At 43.0% G+C, this 13,984-nt stretch overlaps 1 protein-coding gene across 1 annotated transcript in view; it reads left to right on the forward strand.

The window, feature by feature from the left end:
* LOC106560395 (adenylate cyclase type 1) overlaps nt 1-13,984 on the forward strand; it is an 81,064-nt gene that overhangs the window by 22,422 nt on the left and 44,658 nt on the right. The window contains exon 3 of the mRNA XM_082956602.1: nt 6,504-6,631. Within this exon, the coding sequence (XP_082812728.1) occupies nt 6,504-6,631 (128 nt within the window). The remainder of the gene's footprint in view (nt 1-6,503; nt 6,632-13,984) is intronic.

Here is a 13,984-nt window from a genome sequence, read left to right on the forward strand (position 1 = left end):
TTATTTTAGCTTTTATTTCTTTTATCACATTCCCAGTGGGTCAGAAGTTTACATACACTCAATTAGTATTTGGTAGCAATGCCTATAAATTATTTAACTTGGGTCAAATATTTTGGGTAGCCTTCCACGATCTTCCCACAATAAGTTGGGTGAATTTTGACCCATTCCTCCTGACAGAGCTGGTGTAACTGAGTCAGGTTTGTAGGCCTCCTTGCTCGCAAATGCTTTTTCAGTTCTGCCCACAAATGTTCTATGGGATTGAGGTCAGGGCTTTGTGATGGCCACTCCAATACTTTGACTTTGTTGTCCTTAAAACTTGTTACAGCTAGACGGAACGTTTCGACAACGTCCGGTGAAATTGCAGAGCGCGAAATTCAAAATAAATTATTTCATAAAATCACAAGTGCAATACACCAAATTACAGCTTAACGTCTTGTTAATCCAGCCACCGTGTCAGATTTCAAAAAGGCTTTACGGCGAAAGCAAACGATGCAATTATCTGAGGACAGCACCCCATCATTCAAATACATGACAATCATATTTCAACCCACCAGGCGCGACACAAAACTCAGAAATAACAATATAATTCATGCCTTACCTTTGAAGATCTTCTTCTGTTGGCACTCCAAAATGTCCCATAAACATCACAAATGGTCCTTTTGTTCGATAAATTCCGTTCTTATATCCCCAAAATGTCCATTTATTTGGCGCGTTTGATTCAGAAAAACACTGGTTCCAACTCGCCTAACATGACTACAAATTAGCTAATAAATTACCTGTAAACTTGGTCCAAACATTTCAAACAACTTTCCTAATCCAACTTTAGGTATTTTAAAATGTAAATAATCAATAAAATTTAAGACAGGATAAACTGTTTTCAATAGCGAATAAAATGAAAGTGGACCGAGTGCCAGGTCGTGCGCCCCAAACAAAACAGTACACTTGGCTCTACACTCAGAAAGGAATGGGCTACTTCTTCATTTCTCAAAGGAAAAACATCAACCAATTTCTAAAGACTGTTGACATCTAGTGGAAGCCATAGGAACTACAACCAGATGCCTCAGAAATCTGGATTCCCATAGAAAACAATTGAAAACACAGTCACCTCAAAACAATTTTTTTCTGGATGGTTTGTCCTCGGGGTTTTGCCTGCCCAATAAGTTGTTTTATACTCACATACATAATTTTAACAGTTTTAGAAACTTTAGAGTGTTTCCTATCCAAATATACCAATTATATGCATATCCTAGCATCTGGGCCTGAGTAGCAGGCAGTTTACTTTGGGCATGCTTTTCATCAGGACGTGAAAATAGGGCCCACTAGCCCGAAAAGGTTTTAATTAAGCCATTTTGCCACAACTTTGGAAGTATGCTTGGGGTCATTGTCCATTTGGAAGACCCATTTGCAACCAAGCTTTAACTTCCTGACTGATGTCTTGAGATGTTGCTTCAATATATCCACGTAATTTTCCATCCTCATGATGCCGTCTATATTGTGAAGTGCACCAGTCCCACCTGCAGCAAAGCACCCCCACAACATGATGCTGCCACCCCCGTGCTTCATGGTTGGGATGGTGTTCTTCGGCTTGCAAGCCTCCTCCTTTTTCCTCCAAACATAACGATGGTCATTATGGCCAAACAGCGATATTTTTGTTTCATCAGACCAGAGGACATTTCTCCAAAAAAGTACAATCTTTGTCCCCATGTCCCCCCCCCCCCCCACACACACAGACAGACAGACAGACAGACAGACAGACAGACAGACAGACAGACAGACAGACAGACAGACAGACAGACAGACAGACAGACAGACAGACAGACAGACAGACAGACAGACAGACAGACAGACATGCACACACATACACACCACTTACCAGACTTAATATTAAATACTTCACGATTTAAACACTTGCCTCCCAACTCCCCCTTCCCCAAAACAAATGTACATTTTGTACTATGAATTGTGCCTTCATGTATTATACTGATGCTAAAATGTTTATTAGATTCCACTGAGGCACTTTATGTTCATATTCTTATATATTATCATTTCTTATTGTTGTTTGTAGAGAAGGAACCTGCAGGTAAGCATTTCGTTGGACGGTGTATACCATGTGTATCCTGTATAGTCGTGGCCAAAAGTTTTGAGAATGACACAAAAATTAATTTTCACAAAGTCTGCTGCCTCAGTTTGTATGATGGCAATTTGCATATATTCCAGAATGTTATGAAGAGTGATCAGATGAATTGCAATTAATTGCCATGTAAATGAACTGAATCCACAAAAAAACATTTCTACTGCATTTCAGCCTTGCCACAAAAGGACCAGCTGACATCATGTCAGTGATTCTCTCATTAACCCAGGTGTGAGTGTTGACGAGGACAAGGCTGGAGATCACTCTGTCATGATGATTGAGTTCGAATAACAGACTGGAAGCTTCAAGGAGGGTGATGCTTGGAATCATTGTTCTTCCTCTGTCAACCATGGTTACCTGCAAGGAAACACATGCCGTCATCATTGCTTTGCACAAAAAGGGCTTCACAGGCAAGGATATTGCTGCCAGTAAGACTGCACCTAAATCAACCATTTATCAGATCATCAAGAACTTCAAGGAGAGTGGTTCAATTGTTGTGAAGAAGGATTCAGGGGGCCCAAGAAAGTCCAGCAAGCGCCAGGACCGTCTCCTAAAGTTGATTCAGCTGCGGGATCGGGGCACCACCAGTACAGAGGTTGCTCAGGAATGGCAGCAGGCAGGTGTGCGTGCATTTGCACGCACAGTGAGGCGAAGACTTTTGGAGGATGGCCTGTTGTCAAGAAGGGCAGCAAAGAAGCCACTTCTCTCCAGGAAAAACATCAGGGACAGACTGATATTCTGCAAAAGGTACAGGGATTGGACAGCTGAGGACTGGGGTAAAGTAATTTTCTCTGATGAATCCCCTTTCCGATTGTTTGGGGCATCCGGAAAAAAGCTTGTCCGGTGTCATGACGTTGGCCTGTGGGTGAGGTTTATGACCCCCCCCATAAATACCTTTCTCCCTTTCCTCTCTCTTGACTCTACAGAAGGACTCTTGAAAAGCCTTTGTTAAACATATAGAGTCTGAGAACATCAAAAGGTGGGGGAAAGGAACCATATTTCGGTAATCCAACCAGTTGAAAATATGCGTTGGTACTTAATGATTATTATGCCAGATCATTTGGCGTCTGAGACATTATTACTAATGATAGGATGACATAAACTGTATCTTGGAAAGTCTACACATTATAGTTATCAGATTCACATGGAATTCTTGTGCAATTTAAATGTTTAAATATGAAACTATTTGTGAAAATATTAAATGTAATTTTACCTTCCAAATGAGAGAATTGGGTTTTCATAAGGTTAAAGCTCTGCTCACTCAGTGGCCCCGCCCATGTGAAGAGACATTGGTTATAATCTATGAAACACGCCTTTCTCTCCCCTCCTATATAAAGCCGAAAATGTAACTTTGCGTTACGAAGACATTAGGGCGACAGTCCTACATTAAAAGGGCTCAGATAATAAGCTGGTTCAAGGACGTGTGGACTTGAGGTCACCACTTTGAATGGACAAAGACCACCTACAGAACAAAGCCAACCTTAGAGAACCTAACGAAATTAGCATCGAATTCCAATGTGAAGGTGACAACCTACATGCTGGAAGGATGAATTTCAACTATACCAGCCAGAATATAGCATGCGCATATAGCATGGCAACTTGGTATGAACTTTGAACTCTTATTCACTAAAGAAGTGCTACCCCCTCCACCCGTTAAACGTGGGCTAGGAGAGGACGGACAGAGTATTCATTCTACCATGCTCCAGTTCACCACTAGACAGTCTTCAGAGGACCAGAGATCCATAAAGGACAAACCGGCCTTCCATCAACGACCAATCTACCCAAGCGCAGCTCAGAGTAAATATTTATTGCATTCTTCTTTTTCAAATGGGCAGTAATTTAGAATGTATAAGATATTGTATTTACGATAGCATAGCTTCTCCCTTTGTTACTCAGTCTTCCCGCTCTTTCACTCAAACCCAACCCCCTTTCCTTTGTGTAACCAGCCGTCATGTCGGCTCCGTCCACCAGGGCGTTTTCTTTATGACATAATTTGTAATCAATGTATGATCCATTCTGTGTAGATGTAATTCTGTGTAATTAGTTAGGTATTTAATAAATAACTAATTAAACCAAATTTGTATTGCTGATTCAACTTGTTAGCCAGGGTTCATGAAGATAACTAAGAATGTACAATTTTCAGATGAGACTAAACAAAGTGACGATTAAATATTGACTGCTATTGATGTAAAAGATTACTTGGTCTTTAGGAGTTTATTCGGAAGATAAAAGCTCTATAAACATTATTTTGTGGTGCCCCGACTTTCTAGTTAATTATCTACCTGATTAGCTTAATCAGTTAATATTAATTACAGAGAAATGATTTTATAGAATAGCATGTCATATGACTTAATCCGGCATAGCCAAAGACACGACACCGGAGAAGACAAGGTGAGCGCTACCATCAGTCCTGTGTCATGCCAACAGTAAAGCATCCTGAGACCATTCATGTGTGGGGTTGCTTCTCAGCCAAGGGAGTGGGCTCACTCACAATTTTGCCTAAGAACACAGCCATTAATAAAGAATGGTACCAACACATCCTCCGAGAGCAACTTCTACCAACCATCCAGGAACAGTTTGGTGACGAACAATGCCTTTTCCAGCATGATGGAGCACCTTACCATAAGGCAAAAGTGATAACTAAGTGGCTCGGGGAACAAAACATCGATATTTTGGGTCCATGGCCAGGAAACTCCCCAGACCTTAATCCCATTGAGAACTTGTAGTCAATCCTCAAGAGGTGGGTGGACAAACAAAAACCCATAAATTCTGATAAACTCCAAACATTGATTATGCAAGAATGGGCTGCCATCAGTCAGGATGTGGCCCAGAAGTAAATTGACAGCATGCCAGGGCAGATTGCAGAGGGTCAACACTGCAAATATTGACTCTTTGCATCAACTTCATGTAATTGTCAATAAAAGCCTTTGACATCTATGAAATGCTTGTAATTATACCTAAGTATTCCATAGTAACATCTGACAAAAATATCTAAAGACACTGAGGCAGCAGACTTGTGAAAATTCATATTTGTGTCATTCTCAAAACTTTTGGCAACGACTGTACATATGACTAATAAAACTTGATGCTTGAGAAAGGTTTATCATGGAAGCTCTGCTACAGTTTTATCATGGAAGCTCTGCTACAGGTTTATCATGGAAGCCCTGTAACAGGAAGACATATCATGGAAGCCCTGTTGCAGGTTTATCATGGAAGCCCTGTTACAGGTTTTGACTGAGAAGGACCCTTTTTTTGATCATCACTGTTTGCAATCATAAACATTCCTGTCTCTCTTCCTCCCCATGTCTTCACCTCTCCATTGTTCTCTGTCTCTCTTCCTCCCCATGTCTTCACCTCTCCATTGACCTCTGTCTCTCTACCTCCCCATGTCTTCACCTCTCCATTGTCCTCTGTTTCTCTTCCTCCAAATTTCTTCACCTCTCCATTGCTCTCTGTCTCTCTATCTCCCCATGTCTTCACCTCTCCATTGCTCTCTGTCTCTCCACCTCCGAATGTCTTCACCTCTCCATTGATCTCTGTCTCTACCTCCCCATGTCTTCACCTCTCCATTGTCCTCTTTTTTTGGCTACCTCCCCATGTCTTCACCTCTCCATTGCTCTCTGTCTCTCTACCTCCCCATGTCTTCACCTCTCCATTGCCCTCTGTCTCTCTACCTCCCCATGTCTTCACCTCTCCATTGCCCTGTTTCTCTTCCTCCCAATTTCTTCACCTCTCCATTGCTCTCTGTCTCTCTATCTCCCCATGTCTTCACCTCTCCATTGCTCTCTGTCTCTCTACCTCTCCATGTCTTCACCTCTCCATTGCTCTCTGTCTCTACCTCCCCATGTCTTCACCTCTCCATTGTCCTCTTTTTTTGGCTACCTCCCCATGTCTTCACCTCTCCATTGCTCTCTGTCTCTCTACCTCCCCATGTCTTCACCTCTCCATTGCCCTCTGTCTCTCTACCTCCCCATGTCTTCACCTCTCCATTGCCCTGTTTCTCTTCCTCCAAATTTCTTCACCTCTCCATTGCTCTCTGTCTCTCTATCTCCCCATGTCTTCACCTCTCCATTGCTCTCTGTCTCTCTACCTCCCAATTTCTTCACCTCTCCATTGCTCTCTGTCTCTCTACCTCCCCATGTCTTCACCTCTCCATTGTCCTCTGTTTCTCTACCTCCCCATGTCTTTACCTCTCCATTGCTCTCTCTCTCTTCCTCTCTCTCCCCATTCTTCCACCCCTCTCTCTCCTCCCCCTCTTCCACCACTCTGCCCCCCCTCTCCCACTCTCTCCTCTACCCCGCTCTTCTCTCCCTCTCCAACTCCTCCCTCTTCTTCCCTCCCTCTCCCTCTACCCCTCCCCCCCTCTCACCAGGAGAACCACTGTCGGCGTATAAAGATTCTGGGGGACTGTTACTACTGTGTGTCAGGTCTGACCCAACCCAAGGCAGACCATGCACACTGTTGTGTAGAGATGGGCCTGGACATGATCGACACTATCACGTGAGTCTGCACTGACCACACACACACACTCAAACGCATGCACACACACACGCACACAGTGAGCATACAGGGACCGCACACTTTCATACAAAATTATTTTCAGGATACGCAAATCATCACACACACACACACACACACACACACACCACACACACACACACACACACCACACACACACACACACACACACACACACACACACACACACACTCAGAGAGACATAGTGTCACAGTGTTGATCCCATACTCCAGAATGAGGAGCAGAGCATTTCTGCTGTTGTGTTGTTTTCCTGTCTTTCTGTTGAGCGGATGGATGTCCATGCTGGAGCTCATTATCACCCAGGACAAGTGTTGCCATACACACTCCTCTCTCCTCCCTCACCTCTCTCATACACACTCCTCTCTCCTCCCTCGCTCATACACAGTCCTCTCTCCTCACCTGGCTCATACACACTCCTCTCTCCTCCCTCGCTCATACACACACCTCTCTCCTCCCTTGCTCATACATTGTCCTCTCTCCACACCTCGCTCATACACACTCCTATCTCCTCCCTTGCTCTTACACACTACTCTCCCCCTTCTCTCTCCTTTCTTTCTCTATTCCATATGATCCTCTCTTTCTCTCTCTATTCCATATGATCCTCTCTTTCTCTCTCTATTCCATATGGTCCTCTCTTTCTCTCTCTATTCCATATGGTCCTCTCTTTCTCTCTCTATTCCATATGGTTCTCTCTTTCTCTCTCTATTCCATATGGTCCTCTCTTTCTCTATTCCATATGGCCCTCTCTTTCTCTCTCTATTCCATATGGTCCTCTCTTTCTCTCTATTCCATATGGTCCTCTCTTTCTCTCTCTATTCCATATGGTCCTCTCTTTCTCTCTCTATTCCATATGGTTCTCTCTTTCTCTCTCTTCTTGAATTATCCACACTCTCCCTCTAGATTCCCCTTCTCTCCCTCTATATATACTGATGTGGAGGAAAGGAGAGACTGTGGTGGAAATAGTCCCACTTTATCTCCTCAAAGCCATACCACTAAGACAGGGACTGCACACAGGCATGCACGAACACACATACACACACGCACGCACGCACACACACACCACACACATACATGTAGGTATCAGCTCTACAAATCAAATCAAATTGTATTGGTCACATACACATGGCTAGAAGATGTTATTGCGAGTGTAGCGAAATGCTTGTGCTTCTAGTTCCGACGTTGCAGCAATATCTAACATCTAATCAAACAATTCCACAACAACTACCTAATACACACAAATCTAAGTAAAGGAATGGAATAAGGATACAGTTGAAGTCGGATGTTTACATACACCTTAACCAAATACATTTAAACTCCGTTTTTTTCACAATTCCTGACATTTAATCCTAGTAACAATTCCCTGTCTTAGGTCACTTAGGATCACCACTTATTTTAAGAATGTGAAATGTCAGAATAATAGTAGAGAGAATGATTTATTTCAGATTTGATTTCTTTCATAACATTCTCAGTGGGTCAGAAATTTACATACACTCAATTAGTATTTGGTAGCATTGCCTTTAAATTATTTTAAGGTCCTTTGCTGTTGTTCTGGGATTGATTTGCACTTTTCACACCAAAGCACGTTCATCTCTAGGAGACAGAACGTGTCTCCTTCCTGAGCGGTATGATGGCTGCGTGTTCGCATGGTGTTTAAACTTGCATGCTATTGTTTGTACAGATGAACGTGGTACCTTCAGGAGTTTGGAAATTGCTCCCAAGGATGAACCAGACTTGTGGAGGTCTACAATAGTTTTTTTGATGTCTTGGCTGATTTCTTTTGATTTTCCCATGATGTCAAGCAAAGAGGCACTGAGTTTGAAGGTAGGCCTTGAAATACATCCACAGGTACACCTCCAATTGACTCAAATTATGTCAATTAGCCTGTCAGAAGCTTCTAAAGCCATGACATAATTTTCTGGAATTTTCCAAGCTGTTGAAAGGCACAGTCAACTTAGTGTATGTAAACTTCTGACCCACTGGAATTGTGAAACAGTGAATTATAAGTGAAATAATCTGTAAACAGTTGTTGGAAATTACTTGTGTCATGCACAAAGTAGATGTCCTAACCGACTTGCCAAAACTATAGTTTGTTAACAAGAAATGTGTGGAGTGGTTGAAAAACAAGTTTTAATGACTCCAACCTAAATGTATGTAAACTTTCGACTTCAACTGTATATACATAAAAATATATGGATGAGCAATGACAGAGCGGCATAGGCAAGATGCAATAGATGGTATAAAATACAGTATTTACACATGAGATGAGTAATGCAAGATATTTAATCATCATTAAAGGGGCATTATTAAAGTAGCTAGTGACCCATTTATTCAAGTGGCCAATGATTGCAAGTCTGTATGCAGGCAGCAGCCTCTCTGTGTTAGTGATGGATGTTTAACAGTCTGATGGCCTTGAGATAGGAGCTGTTTTTTAGTCACTCGGTCCCAGCTTTGATGCACCTGTTTTGACCTCTCCTTCTTGATGGTAGCGGGGTGAACAGGCAGTGGCTCGGGTGGTTGTTGTCCTTGATGATATTTTTGGCCTTCCTGTGACACCGGGTGCTGTAGGTGTCCTGAAGGCCGGTAGTTTGCCCCCGGTGATGCGTTGTGCTGACCGCACCACCGTCTGGAGAGCCTTGCGGTTGTGGTCGGTGCAGTTGCCGTACCAGGCGGTAATACAGCCTGACAGGATGCTCTCAATTGTGCATCTGTAAAGGTTTATAAGGGTTTTAGGTGACAAGCCACATTTCTTCAGCCTCCTGAGGTTGAAGAGGCGCTGTTACGCCTTCTTCACCACACTGTTTGTGTGGGTGTACCATTTACGTTTGTCCGTGATGTGTATTCCGAGGAACTTAAGACTTTCCACCTTCTCCACTGCTGTCCCATCGATGTGGATAAGGGGGTGCTCCCTCTGCTGTTCCCTGAAGTCCACGATCATCTCCTTTGTTTTGTTGACGTTGAGTAAGAGGTTGTTTTCCTGACACCACACTCCAAGTGCCCTCACCTCCTCCCTGTAGGGTGTCTCGTCATTGTTGGTAATCAAGCCTACTACTGTTGTGTCGTCTGCAAACTTGATGATTGAGTTGGAGGCGTGCATGGCCACGCAGTCATGGGTGAACAGGGAGTATAGGAGGGGGCTGAGCACGCACCCTTGGGGGCCCCAGTGTTGAGGATCGGCGAAGTGGAGATGTTGTTTCCTACCATCACCACCGGGGGGCGGCCCGTCAGCAAGTCCAGGACCCAATTGCACAGGGCGGGGTTGAGACCCAGGGCCTCAAACTTAATAATGAGCTTGGAGGGTACTATGGTGTTGAATTTTGAGCTATAGTCAATGAACAGCATTCTTACATAGGTATTCCTCTTGTCCAGATGGGATATGGCAGTGTGCAATGTGAAGGCAATTGCATGCTGTGGATCTATTGGGGTGGTAAGCAAATTGAAGTGGGTCTAGGGTGACAGGTAAGGTGGAGGTGATATGATCCTTGACTAGTCTCTCAAAGCACTTCATGATGACGGAAGTGAGTGCTACGGGGGGGGAGGTGGGGATAGTCATTTAGTTTTGTTACCTTTGCCTTCTTGGGTACAGGAACAATGGTGGCCATCTTGAAGCATGTGGGGACAGCAGACTGGGATAGGGAGAGATTGAATATGTCCGTAAACACACCAGCCAGCTGGTCTGCACATGCTCTGAGGACGCGGCTAGGGATGCCGTCTGGGCCGGCAGTCTTGCGAGGGTTAACACGTTTGAATGTCTTACTCACGTTGGCCACGGGGAAGGAGAGCCCACAGTCCTTGGTAGCGGGCCGCGTCCGTGGCACTGTATTATCCTCAAAGCGGGCAAGGATGGTGTTTAGTTTGACTGGAAACAAGACGTCGGTGTTCGTGACGTGGCTGGTTTTCCTTTTGTGGTCCGTGATTGTCTGTAGACCCTGTCACATACGTCTCGTGTCTGAGCTGTTGAATTACGACTCCACTTTGTCTCTGTACTGACATTTCACTTCTTTGATTGCCTTGCGGAGGGAATAACTACACTGCTGGTATTCGGCCATAATCCCAGTCACCTTTTCATGGTTAAATGCGGTGGTTCGCGCTTTCAATTTTGCGTGAATGCTGCCATCTGCCCACGGTTTCTGGTTAGGGTAGGTTTTAATAGTCACAGTAGGTACAACATCTCCTATACACACAAAAGGGAGTCGTGGTCAGATTTGCTGAAAGGAGGGCCGGGGAGGGCCTTGGAGTAGCAGTGATCCACTCTTAGAATTAGTGGTGACTCGAGGAACCCCTGAGATCCTCAAGGAACAACTGGAGTTCCTCAAGGAACCATTGCCATTGGCCAATTGTTCATATTTGCACCTTTGGTTAGTTGAGGGGTTCTTGGAGGAACCTTTAACATTTCAATGTTGCAAAGGGTTCCTGGGGGAACCTCAGGCTGCAGATTAGGGCCATGGCTTACAGATTTAACTTTTTTGGCCACCCGTTAGAGTAAATGGCATTCCTGTTCATCTGTTCTGTTTTTTATTGTTATTTATTTAACCAGGCTAGGCCTGGTTAGCGGCAAAAGGCTTCCGGTGGGGCGGTGGCTGACGAAAAAAACAAAAAAAAACAATTTAAGGCAAAATGGACAACACAGACAGAAGACAACAACACAAATGTAATAGCAAACAAACAGTGGATATGTGTGTGTATTTCCTTACATAAGGCAACCCATGCTAGTAGTTAGAAATAATTGCATTTCTGTTCATCTATTTGTCCTTTGAACTCCTCCAGGGACACCAGGTCCTGGACTTTTTGGTTGGCTTGGCGGGAATTCCAAGACTAGGGTGCTGAAATTTCCTTTTTAGAAGCTTGGTTCTCGTTTTTGGGACTCTTAGCATAAAACAAGATTGAGACTGGTGTATTGTTATCACATGTTAATGTTGAACACTGACAGTTTTGTAACTTCAATGATGCTTACAGAGGTGTATAAATTCCTCAAGAGTCCATGTAAATCCCAAAGTTGTAATAGTTACCATTTTATTAATGTATCTAATTAGCTATGTTAATATTATTATTATATTAGAATATGTAGTGATGGGACGATTCATACCGGAGGACTGATGCTCCGATGCAGTTTTCAAAGCACTACTGATTCAACCATAGACATTAAAGAACCAGTTGATCGCGATAGCGCTGACGTCATCCATGTATTCCAATGGAAAACTCCTTATGGCGCATGAAGCCGGAAGTATTTTGATTTGAAGCGCCAAGGATCATGAATATAGCTGTAACTAGCAAAGGATCATGGTCAATGTATTAATTTTCATCCTGCCTGAGAGAGTCAGCCAGGAGCCTATTCGTAGCCTGCCGGCCCGTCATTGGTCTGTGTTAGCACGTAGTGCTGTGTGATGACAAATGTAGTAGTCAGAATGGATCACTATTTAATGAAATGTCTCGATTTGTAGTGAACTTAAAAGTGATTCCCCATGGGGATCAAAATTTAGCATAATAAACACATTTTAGAGTCCAAAACAATCATCTAAAAAAAATGTGTTTGGCCATTCTGGCGATCATAATTTAGATAGGCTTTCTAGGGCAGATCAGGGCTTTTGGCACCGCTAGGTTGCTACGCAGTAGCCGACAAGCAGAGCTTGTGACCCTGGGGGCCTGGATTCAACACAACGTAACGATGCTTGTATCGAAGAAACAATACCATGTGATGATGATGTTAAAAGCTTCGAATGTCATACTACATATCTGTCAAATGTCGGAACTTGGAAGTAAGAATGCCGTCCCCTGCTGGAAGCTTTTTGTTTTTATCTAGATATTTCACCTTCTTAGCAGAGGAATCTATTCTGAAATCTTAGCACAGTTTTTTATGTCTCATACAGTGATTGAAAATGTGAACAACTCTGGTAGTTGCTCTTGATAACTATCACATTTTGTTAATATGTAAAAGTGAGTTAAAAAAGTTTAATTCAAACCCAAAGAAAAGTTTGACAAGTAGTTACCAGGTGATAAATGACGTACAGAGCTTTGTTTGGTCCCTCAGTGGATCCCACTGTGGTTTCCAAAACATCGACCTCTGCAGCCGGACATGACTTACAGACTAAGCCTGTTATGGATAGGGGGCAGTATTTTCACGTCCGGATAAAAAAACGTACCCGATTTAATCTGATTATTACTCCTGCCCAGAAACTAGAATATGCATATAATTATTAGCTTTGGATAGAAAACACTCCAAAGTTTCTAAAACTGTTTGAATGGTGTCTGTGAGTATAACAGAACTCATTTGGCAGGCCAAAACCTGAGAAGATTCTGTACAGGAAGTACCCTGTCTGACCATTTCTTGGCCTTCTTGATCATCTCTATCCAAAACAGGGGATCTCTGCTGTAACGTGACACTTCCTACGGCTCCCATAGGCTCTCAGAAGGCGGCAAAAAGCTGAATGGTGGCTTTGCAGGCCCTGGTTGAAAAACACTAGCGCATTTAGATAGTGGTCGATCAGAGAACAGAGACTGGAGGCGCGTGCACGAGGCGACCCCATGTTTTTATTATTTCGTCTTTGAACGAAAACAACGACTCCCGGTCGGAATATTATCGCTTTTTTATGAGAAAAATAGCATAAAAATGGATTTTAAACAGCGGTTGACATGCTTCGAAGTACGGTAATGGATATAACACCGCTATTTGGATATAACTATGGATTATTTGGAACCAAACCAACATTTGTTATTGAAGTAGAAGTCCTGGGAGTGCATTCTGACGAAGAACAGGAAAGGTAATCCAATTTCTCTTATAGTAAATCTGAGTTTGGTGAGGGTCAAACTTGGTGGGTGTCAAAATAGCTAGCCTGTGATGGCGAGCTATCTACTCAGAATATTGCAAAATGTGCTTTCACCGAAAAGCTATTTTAAAATCGGAACACCTCGATTGCATAAAGGAGTTCTGTATCTATAATTCTTAAAATAATTGTTATGTTTTTTGTGAACGTTTATCGTGAGTAATTTAGTAAATTCACCGGAAGTGTTCGGTGGGAATGCTAGTTCTGAACGTCACATGCTAATGTAAAAAGCTGGTTTTTGATATAAATATGAACTTGATTGAACAAAACATGCATGTATTGTATAACATAATGTCCTAGGCGTGTCATCTGATGAAGATCATCAAAGGTTAGTGCTGCATTTAGCTGTGGTTTTGTTTTTTGTGACATTATATGCTAGCTTGAAAAATGGGTGTCTGATTATTTCTGGCTTGGTACTCTGCTGACATAATCTAATGTTTTGCTTTCGTTGTAAAGCCTTTTTGAAATCGGACAGTGTGGTTAGATAAAGGAGAGT

This window comes from Salmo salar, chromosome 10, assembly GCF_965601325.2.
Source record: "Salmo salar chromosome 10, fSalSal1, whole genome shotgun sequence".
NCBI lineage: Eukaryota > Metazoa > Chordata > Actinopteri > Salmoniformes > Salmonidae > Salmo > Salmo salar.